The sequence below is a fragment of the Nerophis lumbriciformis genome, linkage group LG05 (assembly GCF_033978685.3).
Source record: "Nerophis lumbriciformis linkage group LG05, RoL_Nlum_v2.1, whole genome shotgun sequence".
NCBI lineage: Eukaryota > Metazoa > Chordata > Actinopteri > Syngnathiformes > Syngnathidae > Nerophis > Nerophis lumbriciformis.
Window position 1 is genome coordinate 35,409,763 of NC_084552.2, and position 20,910 is coordinate 35,430,672.

The following is a 20,910-nucleotide window of genomic DNA, read 5'->3' on the forward strand; positions in this document are numbered from 1 at the left end:
AAGCGTAGGTGTGTGTACCTGAGAAATGCGGGCCCCGGCTGACAACACTACAAAGAAAACACTGCGGCAAACTTCAACTAGTTTTTATCAGTTCAGTCCAAGGGTTCAGTGGTGGTGGCCTTGCAGCTGGGTTGAGGAACTGATTTGGTGCGGATGTCTCGCTAACAAAAGCCCCTTTTTAATTTAAGGAAATATGTATATTTGTCTATGCAATTATGTAATTTGTGGCGTATGAGGTGAGTTAACCCCTTGCCATTCCTAGGCCTGGACCAAAAACAAAGTTTTCTGTATGTGATATTGTCCCACACATTATTGCTAAAAAACCATGTTGTTGTCAGCATTGAAGACCAAATTAATCTGTAATCATAATATATAATAATGCCAGTAACCCATTTAAACGCAATAAACTGTTCTCATTAGTATCTTTTACCATTGCAAATGGACGGCCAATAACTTTTACCTATCCCAAACAAGTAAACAAACAATACAAATAAAATGGACTCTGAATCTCAATAAATATTAAATATTTTTAAAATGCAGTTTTTTTCCGCAGCTGGAAAAAATGGGTCCAGTGTTTTTTTCTTGATGTTCTTATCAATTTCCAACAAATTCTGCACGCTCGCTCGTTTGATGAATTTCTCTTGCTCATTTTATTTGAAGCCGAAATAGCCCCACATTTGGCTTTGCCATCATATCTATTCCTCCTCATTTGGTAACCCTGCGGTGCTTCTCACTAGCGAGTAGTGACTCAGAAGCTCTCTTGATGCATCTTATGTGCTGAAGCTAGTAAGCTAGCGGTCCTGCCTCCGAAACTGAGACAAAGATTGTGAACAAGGGGGTTCACATGTTCTGCTATTGAATAAATGAGCTCAGGTGCTGATAGCGATGCACAGAGTGAACTCTCTTGCACCAAAACCCTGTTACGTTGACTATTGTCAAGTAAGTGTCTTACATACTGACCACAGCTGTATATTTTCATCATTTTTTTCAGATGTGCATATTTTCCACATATTCGGCTAGGCAAAAATCTATTAGGCACACAGTGCTACCAAAACAACAATGTGACTTACAACTATTAAAGTGTGGAGTTTGCATGTTCTCCCCGTGACTGCGTGGGTTCCCTCCGGGTACTCCGGCTTCCTCCCACCTCCAAAGACATGCACCTGGGGATAGGTTGATTGGCAACACTAAATTGGCCCTAGTGTGTGAATGTGAGTGTGAATGTTGTCTGTCTATCTGTGTTGGCCCTGTGATGAGGTGGCGACTTGTCCATGGTGTACGCCGCCTTCCGCCCGAATGCAGCTGAGATAGGCTCCAGCGACCCCCCGCGAACCCAAAAGGGACAAGCGGTAGAAAATGGATGGATGTATGGATTTTTATGCTTGCCATTTGCTGTGAGTGGAACATTTACAGATTACGAACATAGGGCTCGAAAGGGTATGTGATTTCGCAATGCATTGTGGGACAGTTGTAGCCATTTTTGCCGGCCAAAGCTTTTGTTTACATGGCTGTACTGTACCCGCAGTATAGTGTGAGAGAGCAGCAAACTCATACAACATTTTTAAAAAATCAAGGGACCGTACCGAGACAAACTCTTCCCTTTTCCAAAGGCTTGCTACCTCAAAAAATAGGTTCAATTGGTTAAATTGATCCATATGAGCACATCTAATGGACAAGAGATTTGAGTAAGCTGCCGTCACTGTCGAAGTCAAACTTGTCTATATTTCGTCAATGGAGTCAGTTTTTATACCGCTGAAGAATTTCAGAATGCAAATTCTGTTAAGGCTCATTGCCCTCCATTCAAATTGCACATAATCTACGGCTTTCATCTCTTGTGTGTTGGAGATGGAGTGAGGCTGCCCAGCTTCATTTCATAAGCAAGTTTCCCAGAAAAAAAAACAAGCCCATTATTAGTCTTAAAAACTTTCACTGCGCTACTTCTCCGAAAATAATATTAATTTATTTTCGTGCTTACCCATGACTAGAAGTTAACAGACTGCATGCTTTTTTCCCAAAATATTGTACGTTGTTTGGAGCCCGCAGCTAGCATAGGATAGGATAGACTTTTATTCATCCCACAAATCAACTTACAAGTCTGAAAATGCCGGTAAGTGATGGCGTTAAAAGTCATGTTTGATCGTCTCACGGCTGCTATCCAGGCTGTTCGCCGTCTCCTAATTAGCACACTAACCCGAGTTCTTTGATTTTAGCTTTCACGCTGGAAATGTAAAAAAATCTCACATTATGCACTTTTTTTTTTTTTCCTGAAGCGATCATGACAACGATTGCGGCGGTTTATGATGCATGGCACGTTCGCGCCATGTTTTGAACTTGGAGAACAAAACTTTAGCACAGATTCTTGCATTCAGTCATGTAAATAAGCTACTCAGAGACCCGCAAGACCCACAGGGCATTGGGTTTAAGATGTCACACTTTCCAGCCCTATTGTAATATAAAGCTGCCACTTTGAGCCCCACAAAACCTACAGACCAGAGCAGCGAGGACAACGTATACATTTGTGTGTGGACTTGAGTGAACATGCAAACAGTCCATCCCCGCACACCCTTCCTGGTGGCACCTCCGGCTCCATTTCCTAGCGCTATCAATCATGTCTGTCACATGGCTGCTGATAAACAGAGACCTTCAAGCTGTCACAAGCATTATTTCAGTTTTCCTGTGCTCAGAGTAGGAGAGTAAACATTTTCTTTAACTGATAACATTAAGGGAAGGGGGTGGGGGATCTTCTTAGGCAAATTCACACTGCCGGGTAAACTAGAAAAGCACACAGACCAAAGCCAGGCCTATCTCTCAATAGCAAGGAATCTTAAAAAATAAATAAATAAATAAATAAATAAATCAAGACAGTGATCAGGACACCCCTAAAATCATATCACTTGTTACTTATCAATGTTATGACATTTCCTGAAGATTAAATTAAAATCTGCCTATTATTTTCTGAGTTATATTACTAATTACCAAATAGACAGATGTACAAACCTCAGCAAATAGATAAACTCTTGGTGGAGGTAACTCATCAAAGGATAAATTAAATTGAGATGTCCTTGTGTATTTGTTCCTCTGTCGCTTCCTGCAGAGGGGTTAGAAATATACGACGTGAACCTTCTTGTCAGTCATCCACTCGCTTAGTATCTGTGGGTGGAGGCGGGGCCAGACTGCTTGCATACAGAGTAAAAGTGGGACGGTTTACAAAAAAAGAAACCGCGTGTGTTGTTCGGATCATGGTTTTTCTTTTTTCTTTGTGTTACTAATCAGTTTGGATGGGTCCAGAAGCCACTAAGGACCGAGTGGACATGTCCCCCTCAGATTCAATGAGATACCGATATGTCTCCATACTTACCCTAGGGGAGACATATCGGTCACAAACATCACCGGTAAAAAGAGGATCAATGTTTTGTTATTTTTAGACTAATATAAATTACAGTGTACGCAGAGTACTGCGTCCGCATGCTATGCCAGTGTTGCAATCAAGGTCTACACGAATATCGGAATTTTACTAAGGGTCTCAAAGAGGAACTGCTATCTGCCGTAGGAGAATGCATGCCGACAACAGAAATGACATTTCAAAACTTTGAACAAGTTAAATTCCTTGAAATAATTGATGACTTACCCATTTCCTGGGTCGCCCCCTTGGTCTTTTCTCCCCGGTTGCTTCAGCTTTCTGTAAACACAGAGACGGAGAACACTTTATAAGGAACACCATAAGATGTGGTAAAAGTGGTAAAGAATGTGTCCCATCAGCGCACATTCAAATGTATTTTCTATGTCGACGCAAATGTCTAAGATTTCTGGAGGCTATTGCGAATTAAAGCATTTTAACAATTTGCAATATAATTTTTCCACATTTATCAATGGATTCAACTCATTACAACATCAAAACATTCAGCTCATTCCACAAAATTCACATAATTTTCATCATTCCACATTTTCTGCGACAACATTCTATTAAAAATGAATGGGGTTTTTTTCAGGCTATGTTCACACTGCAGAATATGATGTCCAAATCTTGAATGTACAGTAAGGTTTCACAAAAAAAATCCGCTAGCTTGACGATTGTAGATGAAAACTAAAACTAAGATACACGTTACAATCAAACAGGTGGTGTGTAATGAGCACAAGTACAATACTTACAGTTTAGACACTTTGTAGGTCTCCACAAAAGAAAAGACTGGCACATTCAATGAATGGCAAAAACTACAACCTGACTAAGACAACACACTATACACCACTGCCATCTAACGTCTTCGAATTGCAACTGCATGCAAAATCTACTATATAATACAATCAAATGAGACTCAGTTTCACAATTATCATATTCCTCAACCAATTAAAAACATTCCATTATGAAAGTATTGATATGACATTTGGTTTCCTAACAGTTCCCAAATATTCTCACTTTCCCCCAAATTCGAGATTTTTCATAAAATGTCCCTCGATCTTAAGAACTTCTAATAAAGTACTCTCTTTTCTGCTCTGCCCCCCCTCCTGCGTGGAGAGGTTATCAGGTGGCCGCAGATCATTTCCCACAGAGGAGGTGCTAGATGTTCCTGGAACTGAGAAAGTTAACGCGAAGGAGAGCCTCTAAACACTGTACATTATTATATTAGTTCATAAAACTACTGTATTTGTGTGCAGTACATTCTATTCTATTTCTTCTCTAAAACCTACTCAGTGGCCTAGTGGTTAGAGTGTCCGCCCTGAGATCGGTAGGTTGTGAGTTCAAACCCCGGCCGGGTCATACCAAAGACTATAAAAAATGGGACCCATTACCTCCCTGCTTGGCACTCAGCATCAAGGGTTGGAATTGGGGGTTAAATCACCAAAATGATTCCCGGGCGCGGCCACCGCTGCTGCCCACTGCTCCCCTCACCTCCCAGGGGGTGATCAAGGGTGATGGGTCAAATGCAGAGAATAATCTCGCCACACCTAGTGTGTGTGTGACAATCATTGGTACTTTAACTTTAACTTTAACTTTAAAAAGTGTTTTTTTCTTTTTAAAACTCATGTTATATGTTAACATTGTGGTATTTTGAGTGAGCTATAAAATTATTAAAATCAAAATTAAAATGAATTTCATTTAACATAAGAGTGTTTCGAATGGAACCGATTGAGCTTGTAAGTTGAGGTACTACTGTCGTAAAAAATACCTTATGATTATTTTATCAATACATTTCAATCAATTGTGTTGTGTTATTAAAATAATAATAATGTGTAATGTCAGCCTGGGCAATTATTGTGTGAGTCAAAATAATAATTTCCTATTTAAATAATTACTTGAAAAAATGACAAACCCTGCAAATCTATTTAAAAACAAAGTAGTATTTTCTGTGTTAGTGATTTACCTAATCATTCATCACAATACGGGCAGACTCATCTGCTTGGGACGCTGCATTTTTAATGGGGACATTTGATGTGGGAAAGACAACACGGTATTCAATTAATCATCAGTGCGTACTGTGTACTATATGGCTGAGCGGAAAAACATTGTGAGCGAATATCAAAATTTGGGTGTCTGGAACAGATTAAATGGACTTCCATTATTTCCCATGGGAAAAGTTGCTTTGGTTTTCGTACAATATCGAGCTTACCTGATCTTTTGAATACAGAAAGACCACTGTATTGCATTTGAAGTCATAAACATTTGAATTACCTCCTATTTAGTAACATAAATATAAGCAATATATTGGATTGTCAATCAAAAATATGACAAGAAGCAGATGTTTGTGTCATTCAAGTGTCGGAACTCCTCACCTTCTGTGCTGCCTTTGAAGGGCCCTTGTTCTTACTTCCTTTGGGACGTCCCCTTGGGCGCTTGGGGACGGGCTCTCCACTGGGCTCCTGAAGGGAAGGGGAGGGCATGGCATGGGTGTGGAGAACAGAAAACAAAATGTTGGTATGTCGCCTCTATTTCTCACTATATGCCCATAAACACACACAGGGCAATCCTGCTTTTCAAGTATGTGCCCAAGCACATACTATCATTCTGTGCTTTTCAAAACAAAGCCTGCTCCAATAAGAACCACATGCATTGCAAACATGCAGAGCCTGCAGCTAAGCTGAATCCTGTGGAATCTGTGCAAAACGCTGGGCGGGAAAGCGACACTCCAGTGAATCACATCTCTTTCAAACACATGTAACCACTTTCACGTCACGCTGTCTGGGACTCCACTCATGGAAGTTGGCCATTAAATGTCCCAGACTGGAAATATGCATAACTCTTTTTACATGCATAAACATGGAGCTTGGTTGACGATACTGCAACAGTTGTCCTACTGAACAAGGCTACTAAACAGATTGGCAATGCTATTTATCAGTGGTTCTCAAACCACCTCAGAAAAAACGTGGCTCTCCAAGTACCACCACAATGACCAACATTAAAATACAGTAGGCCTAAGTGTTCATTAAATACAAGGCAGAGGTTTTATTTAACAAGTATATTTAACATTTTGACCACTGTAACAATACACACAGTTTGAACAGTAACACTGTGTTTGAATATAGGAAATTAAAACACTACTTTAATCAAGTGATTATTTGGCATACCACTGGTGGTACACGTACCAGTTTGAGAAGACTGCTGTATATAATGAATCTAAAAATATTAACATTATAAACCACACAGAAAAAAATATATGTATATATCGATCCTATTAGATTGTGATTAGGCTGATACTGCTCCTACCACTGGCACTGATATCAATATTTATATCCATCCGCCCATGACTCACATAGACTGGGGTCTCCAAAGCTTTTCCAAACAAAAAAACAAGTAGAGAAAAATTAAAGGACGTGTGCGGCCACTTAGATATATGTTTTGCATCAAAAAGCTAAAACCAATGCAATGTACATTTTTTACAAAGTTATCTGACCAAAACATCCTAATTTGGTGTTGTAGGTGACCATGGCCCCTGGCTAATTTGGGGCCCAAAACAGACTTTTTATTTTGAGGTCCCCATTACAAAAAAAAAAATTGTGTATTAACTTCAAACGATTTTTATACTTTTTTTATTCAAACTTGAATTTAATTTGATGGATGTTTTGAACGAAAACAAATTCATGAGAAACGAATTGTTCATAATTTTTTTGTGTTTGCAAAACAAATGTAACGTAAGTGAAACATAAATTTCCAACCCTTCCTGAGACAACTCCAACAAGACCAGCACTAAGCAGCACACCACAATGGAACATTTAAGGGGAAATTTGCCGTTATATTCTTAACAGTGACAAAGCAGCGACGGGCTGAAAAAACAAAGCAAAAAAAAACATCCATTCCATTCATTTTCTACCGCTTGTCCCTTTTGGGTCGCTGGAGCCTATCTCAGCTGCATTCAGGCGGGAGGCGGGTAACATATTTTTGCAAATTTTACTAACACATCCCCAGCCGGAATTCCATCCCAAGAATACTTTGTAGTTGTGACTTGTGCAGCCCTTTGAGACACTTGTAATTAAAGGCTATATAAATAAACTTTGATTGATTGATTGATTGATTGACTTTTTACCAGCCAGTAAAAGTTCATATAAAGTGCCATGTCATTCATTACTTTTTCCAATTTAATTTCAAAACATTTTCCATAAAAATGTTTTTAGTGCAAAATAACAGGTTTAACATTAGTAAAACCTACAAGTGCATAAGATTCCAGCACATCTTCAGCTAGGTTTTGATCCCAGTACACCTGTTTAACAGTACTGCCACTGTGCGCCACCAGGGACAATACTGTACACATCCATCCATTATTCAATTTTCTACCGCTTGTCCCTTTTAGGGTTGCGGGGGGGGTGCTGGAAACAAATATCGGGACATATTTGCCATTACATTATTTTCAATGACGGAGCAGGAAGGGGTTAGGAATATGTTTGCTTTAAAATGTCATGTGACGCGCCCTGTTATTCATGAATGATCTTTTTACATGTGTTTATTCCTGTGCACAATTAGGTTACAAAGTGTGATATCTAAAAACAAGATCTGATAGCTCAGTTACAGCTCATTTTTATTACCTAGTCTCAGTGGTGTGCCGTCAGGGCCAGCAAGGCCTTCTCTGCTGGCCTAACATAACCAGAAATCATGATCATAATTAAAGATAAAATTATTTTTTAATTTACTTTCCCTAAATATCAAAAATTATTAATATTCTTTTCCATGTCATATTTTTAGTTTTAGTTTGTATCAAATCAGAATTCAGCTGGCTTATGTTGCCATGCTGTACCAAATATGCCAGACGCCTTCAGAATCAACAATACTGGCGTCTGTGCACTGTAAGTGAACGGGGACATACAGTTGATAGACAGTTGCTATAGTCAATCAGATCACGAGTTGTTGTCAGTAAGGCCTTCTCGATGGCCTCATGTTGAACATGACATTTAGGTGTCCTGTGATTGGATACTCATCGGGGCCGTTAGCGGATGAATTTGAGAACACATAGAGGTGAGAGACAGTTACGATAGCCAATCAGATCGCAAGTTGTTGACAGTAGCTGTTCTGTTACAACTAAAAGTTGTAAACACTTGTTGTTAATGTGCGTCATGCTTGTCATTTAATTAACATTGTTACATGTGTATTTGTCGCCATCATGTGGTCAGGGCAGTTAATATATCTTTGAGAAGTGTGTACCGTATTTTTCGGACTATAAGTCGCAGTTTTTTTCATAGTTTGGCCGGGGGTGCGACTTATACTCAGGAGCGACTTATGTGTGAAATTATTAACACATTACCGTAAAATATCAAATAATATTATTTAGCTCATTCACGTAAGAGACTAGACGTATAACATTTCATGGGATTTAGCGATTAGGAGTGACAGATTGTTTGGTAAACGTATAGCATGTTCTATATGTTATAGTTATTTGAATGACTCTTACCATAATATGTTACGTTAACATACCAGGCACGTTCTTAGTTGGTTATTTATGCCTCATATAACGTACACTTATTCAGTCTGTTGTTCACTATTCTTTATTTATTTTAAATTGCCTTTCAAATGTCTATTCTTGGTGTTGGGTTTTATCAAATAAATTTCCCCCAAAAATGCGACTTATACTCCAGTGCGACTTATATATGTTTTGTTCCTTCTTTATTATGCATTTTCGGCCGGTGCGACTTATACTCCGGAGCGACTTATACTCCGAAAAATACGGTACTTTGAATCAAACTTTTTTGACCGGAAGTTGCATAAACCAAGCAGAAAAAATTACGGTATATGTTTTAATTGCTGATGACTTTTAATTAATTTTTCAATGCGCCAGAAAATAACCCGTTTTGTATACTGTTGATATGATTTAATACACAGTCGGGTGTAAATGTGTTCCTGTATAGTATTTCTCCAACAATGATCATAAATGATGGTATTTTAAGAGGTAATCATTGAAGTCGGAGATCACTGAAGGCCTAGGTGGGAAACGCACGGCCTGCCACTGCCTATTCTGTGTTATATGTGTTTTATGTTGCACGATTGTACCAAGAAAAATTCCTAGTTTGTGAACCTGTTCTCAATCAATGGCAATAAAACTATTCTGATTCTGATATCTAATGATGTATCTTATTAGTTGTATTTTTCTGATGTGTCAAGGGCCACAAAAAAACGAGCTGTGGCCCAGAAATGGCGCCCGGGCTGCACTTTGGTAACTTCTGTCATAGGGGAAAAGATTCAGTCCATGTAATGTAAAGATAGATTAGTCAAATTGGTCAATAAAGAATCTTACCTAATTTCATAATACAGTTTACAACTTTCTATGACAATAAAAGTCGATGTTATTGTGACAAAGTTGAGGTACAAACTAACCTTCTTGATCTTCCTGGGTCTCCCCGGCCTCCGCTTCTGGGGCTCCGCGGCCCCTGCGGGCTCCTGGGAGCTCTCGCCGGCCTCGTCCCCGCGTCCACTCATGGTTCCCGCTACTGAGGCTCCTCGCTTGTAATCCACCCACACACTAAAGTGTTTTTAATGTCTGTTTTGACAAGGTTTTCTTATCCACTAGTGCGGGGGTTGGGGGGGGGTCGAGTTTTTTACGAGCACGCCTTGTGGAGCAGCGAGAGGTCACAGCGGAGAAGCCGAGGACAGCGAGAGCTTGGAGTCCGCGACGCCGGAGGAGCAGCGACTCAACTCGGCTACAACGTACCGCGCGGCGCAGGGCGACACAGCTCGGAAGCGTGGGCATAACCACTAGCATCCACCGTCCACTCTGAAAAAGCAGAGCGAGGTGGGAGTGAACGGGTCGATTCAACAGTCGACAACATCGATACCAAAGACAGTGTCGATACGAGCGTGATAAGATCGACACTGTCTTAAATGTAAATGTTGTATCATATTGTTACCAGGGCTATGGGATACATTGTTGTTATACATACTAATTACTAAAATCAGTGGATTACAATAATAAAGTTTCCATCCAAAAAATGCAATTTGAACAAAATAAAGTCATTTATGGGGGGGAGGGCATAAGATAAACAGGAAAAAAGGTGAACATATTTTAAAAATAATGTAATCTTACTTGAAGTTTGCAAAAAATATTCTACAAAAACCGTTACTTGAAATTTATTAGAATAAATTACTATTATTATGAGGAAGACACGTGATATTTTAGGGGGAAAAAACACAACTAAAGAAATTCACAAAACAATGTAATGTAATTATTTTTCAAGTATTTCTTTTTTTTAATGTATAATATATCAATTTGATGTATTATACCATGAAAAAAAGTCATATTAAATAAGAAGAAATGAATATTGTTTTTTTTAATATTATTGTGAGGAAAAAACATATTTTATGAAGAAAAAAAAATAGGAAAAAAACACAATTGAAGAAATTCACAAAACAATGTAATGTAAATAGGGACGGCGTGGCGCAGTGGAAGAGTGGCCGTGCGCGACCCGAGGGTCCCTGGTTCAATCCCCACCTAGTACCAACCTCGTCATGTCCGTTGTGTCCTGAGCAAGACACTTCACCCTTGCTCCTGATGGGTGCTGGTTAGCGCCTTGCATGGCAGCTCCCTCCATCAGTGTGTGAATGTGTGTGTGAATGGGTAAATGTGGAAGTAGTGTCAAAGCGCTTTGAGTACGGTACCTTGAAGGTAGAAAAGCGCTATACAAGTACAACCCATTTGTTATTTATCATTTAAATATGTTTCAAGTATTTTTTTCCCTAATGTATAGTATATCACTTTGATATATTATTCATGCCATGAAAAAAGTCATTAAATATGAAGAAATTAATATTATTTTTTAAATAATATTGTGAGGAAAAAACATATTTTATGGAAAAAAATAGGAAAAAAAAACCAATTAAAGAAATTCACAAAAACATGCAATGTAAATATGTTTCAAGTATTTCTTTTTTTAAATGTATAATATATCACTTTTATATATTATTCATGCCATGAAAAAAGTCATATTAAATATGAAGAAATTTATATTATTATTTTAATATTATAGTGAGGAAAAATATGCTTTTATGAGGGGCAAAAGACACAATATTAAGAGAATAAAATGTGAATATATTTTTTAAAAGCTTGTAATTTTACTTAATCCATCCATCCATTTTCTACCGCTTATTCCTTATATTGCTTGGATTTACATTATGTCATGTCCGGCTCATTAAATGGGTGTGGTGGTCAAGCTAACTCTGTTCGCAAAAGTTACGGCGCTACTTAGCCTTTCCCGAAGAAAAATGCCTTCTGCTTGCGTTGTTGTCGGCTATAAGAGCCGTTCACATCGTGAAAAGGATAAATGTCTCTTCAGAGTTTCTCGAGAGGTAATCAAGAAGAGCGGAAGAGTGCAAGATTTTACGAAAGGCGACGAGAAAAGTGGCACACACTCCACTCCAAGGGAGAAGAGTTGAAGAACGCACATGTTTGTAGTGATCACTTTGTTAAAGGCTTGTTTGATATATTTTTAACATATTTTACCTGTTTAGTATTTCCCATTGAAGTATTGTTTGTATTTTAACTTTTAAGAAATAGAAACCACAGAGTCAGGGTCAATAATACAAGTGTTCATTGTCAGGAAAGGTACTTCGACTTCTTCCCTCTTGTTTATTTTGTACACAAATGTGAACATATGACAATATGGCAAAAATCAAATATGGTGATGATTCAGTAATAGTTAGTTTTTCTTTTCTTCTCTGCCCCCTCTCATTCTTGGGCACAGATTCGGTGACCACAGATGATCCGCTCGCTGTCCAAAGTCGGGAGTCGGGACCCAGGGTGGACCACTCATCTGTGCATCAGTTGGGGACCTCTCTGCGCTGCTGACCTGTCTCCGCTCAAGATGATCTCCTGCTGGCCCCACTATGGACTGGACTCTCACTATTATGTTAGATCCACTATGGACTGGACTCTCACAATATTATGCTCGATCCACTCGACGTCCATTGCACCGGTCGCCCGGGGGGGGGTCCCCACATCTGCGGTCCCCTCCAAGGTTTCTCATTGTCATCCCATTTGGTTGAGTTTTTTCTTGCCCTGATGTGGGATCTGAGCCAAGGATGTCGTTGTGGCTTGTGCAGCCTTTTGAGACACTCGTGATTTAGGGCTATATAAGTAAACATTGATTGATTGATTGAGTTTGTTAATTGGATATGTCAGTTGTCGGGTGCTTGTCGTCGTTGTTTGTTTACATGGATGCGTCCTCGCAAGTCACATGAATTATTAAATGCAATTTTACCCAAGCAAATACTATGCATATTTAGTCCTGATCTCACTTTTAACCCAGCCACACACAAAGAAGTTGAAGACCTCCATGCTTTTTCAAGTTTCCATCTGTTTTGTGGTGAGGAATGATGTCTGGAGCACAAGATAGTTTGATATGTCTAGGAACTCCCCTTGATATCACTTGACAAATCTTTTTTTTATAAAGTACAGGGATCTATTTTTTGCTCATATCTGCTTTTTGCAGGAAGATCTAGGCCCTTTGCGTTCTCTGAGAGTTTGCTCCCTGCTTGCTGCACAACAGCCATCTTGGCTTGGTTGACCACCAAGGTTTTTCACTTCTGGGAAGAAGTCACGTGACAGAATACAAGCAACAGGCAAAAAATATTTTGCCATAAACATGGCCTTAAGCTACAACTTAATGTATTGTTATTATAATGTGTATATTACAATGATATGTTAATCATGCCATGACAAGAAAGTCAGTGGATTACAAAAAAATAATTTTCATCAGAAAGTAGTTATTTGTTACAATATTGTAATATATATAAGAAAAAAAAACTACTACCTCATTCAGTTTGCTTTTTTTGCCCCTCACTTACCCCTTCCAAAAAAAAAAAGGAATACAATATTTTTATTTTGGCTGCATTGTTTTTATCTTGTATGTAATAATAGAGAATAATGTTATTGTTTTGTTGCAAACGTTAAATTGCCCCACATTGTTGTGTATATTCGTCACAAAAAAATTTGTCGATACAAATATTAGTTCTGTGTTTGTTTTTGATGGGGGTGTAATCATGGTCAACAAATTAAATGCAAAAGTCACAAAATCGTTCAGGGATCTGATTCATTTCAGATAAAAATATATTGATATCGGCAATACTGGCTATGTATTTACTTAATATCGGATGGATTACAACATGTTAGCAGTATCGGCCACCTCTACAGTGGGTATGAAAAAAAAGAGGGGGAAAAACAGAATGAAAGAAACACCTCTCCAGTGAGTGGACACACACACACACACACACACACACACACACACACACACACACACACTCTCACACACACACACACACACACACACACACACACACACACACACACACACACACACACACACACACAGGCAAAAGGAGGAGGGAGTTCTGGACTGGTTCCAGAAAAAACACAGGAGACTAAACCCTGGCGGCAGGCCAGACGTGACAGACCGCATTTATGAATTAAATTCACATTTTCACACGTTTCAATGGAATTCACTGCTGCCATTGAGAGGAAAGTTCCTTCTCAATGGTGGGTTGATGCTAGCGACTATCATATCTATATATAACTTGCCAAATATGGATATGTTATAACTTGAGATGTGTGGTCGTAGAGGACCAAAATGTATCCCGCGAGACATCCTTAAATAATGTACAGTGTGTAGAATAAAGTTAAAGTTAAAGTTAAAGTACCAATGATTGTCACACACACACTAGGTGTGGCGAAATTAATGGCTGATAATAAAAGATTTTTGGACATTGTGTGTACTGTGCATATTTTTTTCTTGTGTTTTCATATTATATTTCTTACTCTTGCATGTTTTGACTACAAAGACCTTAAACCTTTCATCTGTGCGCAAATCTCAAATGGTGACTAACATTCTAAAAAATTTTTATAAATGCATGCATTTTGTTTGTTGCTGTGGTAGAATTCAGGTAATATTACCATGCTTTTATTTTGAAGCTTATTTTGCACTGCGAAGGAAGAAGTCCCTACATGCACGATTTAATAGTTTAATCCAAATGTGTGTTTGTTTCTTGTGTAGACAAAACAAAAAGAGCAACGTGTGACGATACATCAACTCTTTTTTGCTCAAACGGTACAATTGTCCTCTGGTGTGGCTCAGAGCGACTTCCTGATCCTGTCTACTGCACTAAGCCTTCTGGGTAATGTAGTACATAAACATTTACTTCTTAGTCTACGTGCATTCATAGATTCCTTTTTATTTATCCAGGGTAAAGTAACAAAGAGCTGATTTTAATTTGCAATGCTGACCTAGCAAAGAGGCAGCGATTACATGTTAGAGATGTTGAAGTGTGATGATAATCCCTCATCGTCTTTCACTAACTAAAAAAAAAAATTCACTGCTATAGGTCGCTCTCGACAGCTCACTAATATGTTTAACGTGTGGGGGTAAATGTGTTGGGACATTAATGAATGTTTAAGATGGACAAACATTTTCTCACCTTTTTTTAAGGAGCGCCGTAAAAATGGCTGCGCCGTCGGCGGTCTTGTCTTGTATCCCTGTAACGTATGTCTGCTTTTAGTGGGACTGTGCCGAAAATATTCTTTTCACTTCTTATGTGTCTTGTGCATGTTAAGAATTGACAATAAATCATCTTGAATCTTGAATCTTGAACCTTGAACCTTGAACATTTGTCAAGCGTAAAATAAACACTGAAAATGTCTGCAACTTGTGGACGACAGTGCAGACTGCGGTCAATCAGGAAGCCTTTGCTGATGTTTCTTACTGTAATTATAATCATTCTAAACAGTATAGTCATTTGACAATGAACTCTGACTATGTGCTTAACCAGCAGGCACAAAACATTGATACAACGTTGATTACGTACATGTCCTTTAAAACTGACTTTTGAAACAGCGTTGCAAAATAGTTGTTTTTATAAATTGAGACAACGTTGATGTCCAACGTTGGATTCACGTTGTTGGTTAGGAAATGACCAACATTCAGAGGTCAAATCAGCGTCACAACCTGACATTGAATAAACGGAGTACAATGATTTGCAAATCCTTTTCAACCCATATCCAGTTGAATATGCTACAAAGACAACATATTTGATGTTCAAACTGATAAACTTTTTTTTTTTTTTGCAAATAATCATTAACTTTAGAATTGGATGCCAGCAACACGTAACAAAGAAGTTGGGAAAGGTGGCAATAAATACTGATACATTTGAAGAATGTTCATCAAACACTTATTTGGAACATCCCAAAGGTGAACAGGCAAATTGGGAACAGGTGGGTGCCATGATTGGGTATAAAAGTAGATTCCATGAAATACTCAGTCATTCACAAACAAGGATGGGGCGAGGGTCACTACTTTGTCAACAAATGCGTGAGCAAATTGTTGAACAGTTTAAGAAAAACCTTTCTCAACCAGCTATTGCAAGGAATTTAGGGATTTCACCATCTACGGTCCGTAATATCATCAAAGGCTTCAGAGAATCTGGAGAAATCACTGCACGTAAGCAGCTAAGCCCGTGACCTTCGATCCCGCAGGCTGTACTGCATCAACAAGTGACATCAGTGTGTAAAGGATATCACCACATGGGCTCAGGAACACTTCAGAAACCCACTGTCAGTAAATACAGTTGATCGCTACATCTGTAAGTGCAAGTTAAAACTCTCCTATGCAAGGCGAAAACCGTTTATCAACAACACCCAGAAACGCCGTCGGCTTCGCTGGGCCTGAGCTCATCTAAGATGGACTGATACAAAGTGGAAAAGTGTTCTGTGGTCTGACGAGTCCACATTTCAAATTGTTTTTGGAAATTGTGGACGTCGCCCTCCGGACCAAAGAGGAAAAGAACCATCCGGATTGTTATAGGCGCAAAGTTGAAAAGCCAGCATCTGTGATGGTATGGGAGTGTATTAGTGCCCAAGACATGGGTAACTTACACATCTGTGAAGGCGCCATTAATGCTGAAATACAGGTTTTGGAACAACATATGTTGCCATCCAAGCAACGTTACCATGGACGCCCCTGCTTATTTCAGCAAGACAATGCCAAGCCACGTGGCTTCATAGTAAAAGAGTGCGGGTACTAGACTGGCCTGTCTGTAGTCCAGACCTGTCTCCCATTGAAAATGTGTGGCGCATTATGAAGCCTAAAATACCACAACGGAGACCCCCGGACTGTTGAGCAACTTAAGCTGTACATCAAGCAAGAATGGGAAAGAATTCCACCTGAGAAGCTTAAAAAATGTGTCTCCTCAGTTCCCAAACGTTTACTGAGTGTTGTTAAAAGGAAAGGCCATGTAACACAGTGGTGAACATGCCCTTTCCCAACTACTTTGACACGTGTTGCAGCCATGAAATTCTAAGTTAATTATTATTTGCAAAAAAAAAAAAAAAAGTTTATGAGTTTGAACATCAAATATTTTGTCATTGTAGTGCATTCAATTGAATACGGGTTGAAAAGGATTTGCAAATCATTGTATTCCGTTTATATTTACATCTAACACAATATCCCAACTCATATGGAAACTGGGTTTGTATTTGTTTTCCAATTGTTGTTGAAATCCTGTGCTTATTGAAGTGACAAGGAGCACTTAATTATCTCGGGCGTGATAAAGTGTGAATTTGGGGACATCTGCTTGATGCAAAGGTGAATCCCACTTTGAAGCTCTGTGAGATGGATGACACAAGAACAACACAAACAAAGTAAAGTGCGTTACGCGGACGACCTTTCCCACGATCCCGCACTCTCGGTCTAAATGTGCTTTCCCTGCCTCCGCAGGTTAAAGTTAAACACCATCAAGATGTTTCCTACTGGAGCGTCTCGCGTCCACGCAGACAATGTCTCCACTGAGAGCACATGGTTAATTTGTAGCGAGCGTTCACTTCATTCATAAAAAACAGCCCTCACCCCAAAGAAGGGGTTTCTGCGCAAGCTCCGCCCCTACAGACTGAGTGGCGTCAGCGTCAAACCCACACGATCAATGGCAGCTCCGTTACCTTCAGGGTGGTTTGCGGCACAAGTTTGACCCCTTGTTGCAGCGTCGTTAAACCAGAACCCCAACGTGTTGTTGCGCTTTTTGCAGCCTTTGTGTCAGGAATGCACGGGAGTGAGACAGGCTGCTCCGGAGAAGCCGTGACCTTTAACCTTTTTTTTTTTTTTTACCTGGAATGCTGCCTGAGCTCAATAGATACATCCAAAACAATGTGAGTGATGTGATGCTCACCAAGACTCTCGTACGCCAAGATCCAATGAATGTGTCTGAATGGAGCATGATAAAAAATAAAAAATAAAATTTTAAACACTAAAAATACAACAACAGTCAGAAAATTGCAATAATTATTTTAATATAATTGTATCAAAATAAAGAAATATTATTATGAGGGGGAAAACATGCTATTTTGTAAAGAAATATAAGCAAAATTACGACTACGAAATCACAAAAAAATGTACGGTAGTTATTTTCAAATATTTTTTTTAATCATAATATATTAAGGGTTCAGATGAAAATCACTTCACATTTGAATCGTGATTTGTATTTATTACAATTGTAACTCGATTGATGGTTTTCAAAAATATTTAAGAAAATTAGAAATGAACAAAAAATTATATTATAAGGACATAAATATTACAACAACTAAGGATTCAATTCGATTAGAGAATCCATTTTTGATTCAGCACGATTGTCAAAATATATTTTCTTTAGGCCATCTCAGCGCTTAGAGCAGGGGTCCCCAAACTTTTTGACTCGGGGGCCGCATTAGGTTAAAACAATTTGGCCGGGGGTCGGGCTGTATATATATATATATATATATATATATATATATATATATATATATATATATATATATATATATATATACATACATATATATATATATATATATATATATATATATATATATATATATATATATATATATATATATATATATATATATATATATATGTATATATATATATATATATATATATATATATATACATACATATATATACTTTATATATATATATATATATACACATAGATATATATCAATATATTTAGATATATATATATATATATATTCCTCGCGCACTAATTGACTGAAAGAGCGTGATGATGTCACGTTATCGATGGGAAAATGCATTTTTAGACAATATGATTTGCCTGAGCGGCTACAAGCTGTAGAAAATGGATTAGAAAAGACAGATTTTAGAAAATAAAAATAAAAAATAAAAACATTTTATTTATTTTTTTTTTTTAACTTGGGACTTCCCGTGGGCCGGATTTTGGACACGGGTTGTAGTTTGGGGACCCCTGGCTTAGAGAGTCAGCAGTCCAGGAGAATTTTTGTAACCTGTTTTGAAGAGGTTTTATTACCATTTATAAACCCAATCATATCAGTTTAATCGAAAATCGATTCTAAATCGAATAGTCACCCTAAGCACTGGAATCAATTTGAAATGTTTATACCTATAATAAATTATTCTGATGTATTATTCATACCTTAAGAATAAAGTCAGTGGATTACAATAATAACATTTTCATCAGAAACTATCAAAATAAAGCAGTAGAGCAGAGAGAGTATGGCCAACATGGTTTCAAAGTTGGCCTCAAAATGGCACCTTGTATTCATGTGAGAGGCTTTTGACCAATCAGAGAGCGTATGGACAGAGAATCTCCTAAATCATTGCGCAATTTTGAAGCCAGTTTTGAAACCGGGTTGGCCATACTCTATGTGTGCACGGCTCTGTCACAATTTGTACGCATGTACTGTATATGGAGTATGCTTGTTCATGATGTTTGTGCATTGTGTGTACCGGTAATGTTATAGTGTCCAAAATGATTCAATATACCTGTTAGGTAAAACCTCTGCCTTGGTTTAACGACGAATACTTAGGCCTACAACGCTACTGTATTTTAATGTTGGTCCTTATGGTTGTACTTGGAGACCCAATTGATTTCTAAGATGGTACTTGTTGAAAAAAGTTTGAGAACCACTGGATTAAATTAATGTTATTATGAGGAAAAAAACATGCTATTTTATGAGGGGTAAAAGCCATAATAATAAGAGAATAAAATGTGAAGATATTGTTATAATTGTTATTTTAACTAAGGTTAGCAGCATTAGTCCAAAAAAAACATTGCTTGAAGCTACCACTCAATTTATTGTGAATTCACAAAAAAGTGACAGTAGATATTTATTTCTATGATAATATATTACCATGATAAATAATTAAAAAGTCAAGGGACAACAATAATAGAGTTTTCATCAGAAAATATTCATTTCATTACAATAAGGTAAAAAAACATGCAAGATGAGAGAGAGAAAATACATCGTTTTACAACAATAAAATTGGAATGTTTTGATTTGAAAAGGTTGTAATTTGAACTAAAAACATTTGGAATAATATTCTGGAAATAGCGTGCAAACAGTTGTTGTAGAAAAAAAATCAACAAAAATATAATGAAAAATGTGTCATTTTTGACCATGAAGCTGTAAGAATACAAAAAAGGTGAGGAAACTAGTTTTATATGTAAAGGTTATTTCACATTAATACCACTGAAAAGAAAAAAGTCACAATAATTCCATCATGATTGATAAGTTCATGTTTGGTCTCATAATATTACTACTTTTGCCTAATTGTCTGAAAATGCCATCCATCCATCCATTTTCTACCGCTTGTCCCTTTAGAGGTTGCAGGGGGTGCTGGAGCCTATCTCAGCTGCATTCGGGCGGAAGGCGGGGTACACCCTGGACAAGTCGCCGCCTCATCACAGGGCCAACACAGATAGACAGACAACATTCACACTCACATTCACACACTAGGGCCAATTTAGTGTTGTCAATCAACCTATCCCCAGGTGCATGTTTTTGGAGGTGGGAGGACGCCAGAGTACCCGGAGGGAACCCACGCAGTCACGGGGAGAACATGCAAACTCCACACAGAAAGATCCCAAGCCCGGGATTGAACTCAGGACCTTCGTATTGTGAGGCACATGCACTAACCCCTTGCCCACCGTGCTGCCTGTCTGAAAATTAATTATTTAAAATAAATAATCTCTATAAATAGTCCCTAGGACATGAGACACACACGCACACACAATGTATTGTTAGTCAAATGCTGTGTTTTGTGCACTCCAATCTTTAGTACAACATGTTGAAGTGCATCTTAATCAAGACGCATAATGTTAATATTCATTGCGAATAAGAACGTTTTTTGGTTGGGCTTTCAGATAAAAAAAGAATGTATTCACAGCGCAGGAAGAACAGATGAGGGTTTGACCGCTACGCCACCCAAAGACCATTTGAAGCGTCTCCCCTCCAGACATGTCCCACAAGCGGCACATATGTCATCCATTTACGCCGCACTGCGCTGAAAGACCATGTGCCAAACACTTAAGACAGTTGAAGAATTCCTGTTTCTATCTCAGATTACAAAGTTTGCTGAACATTTTTTTTTTTTTTTTGTGGATATAGACACCAGAAGATAAATGGACTAATGGAGCCGCTCTATATTTCTGCCTATAAATCC

The 20,910-nt window shown here is 38.3% G+C and overlaps 1 protein-coding gene across 1 annotated transcript in view; it reads right to left on the reverse strand.

Annotated features, from left to right (window-relative positions):
* The window catches only part of hmga2 (high mobility group AT-hook 2), a 45,452-nt gene extending 35,283 nt beyond the window's left edge, over positions 1 to 10,169 (reverse strand). The window contains exons 1-3 of the mRNA XM_061959022.2: positions 9,794 to 10,169; positions 5,770 to 5,856; positions 3,629 to 3,679 (exon numbers count right to left, since the gene is read on the reverse strand). Coding sequence (XP_061815006.2) covers positions 3,629 to 3,679; positions 5,770 to 5,856; positions 9,794 to 9,895 — 240 coding nt within the window. The 5' untranslated portion in view covers positions 9,896 to 10,169. The remainder of the gene's footprint in view (positions 1 to 3,628; positions 3,680 to 5,769; positions 5,857 to 9,793) is intronic.
* Between the last annotated feature and the right edge of the window lie 10,741 nt (positions 10,170 to 20,910).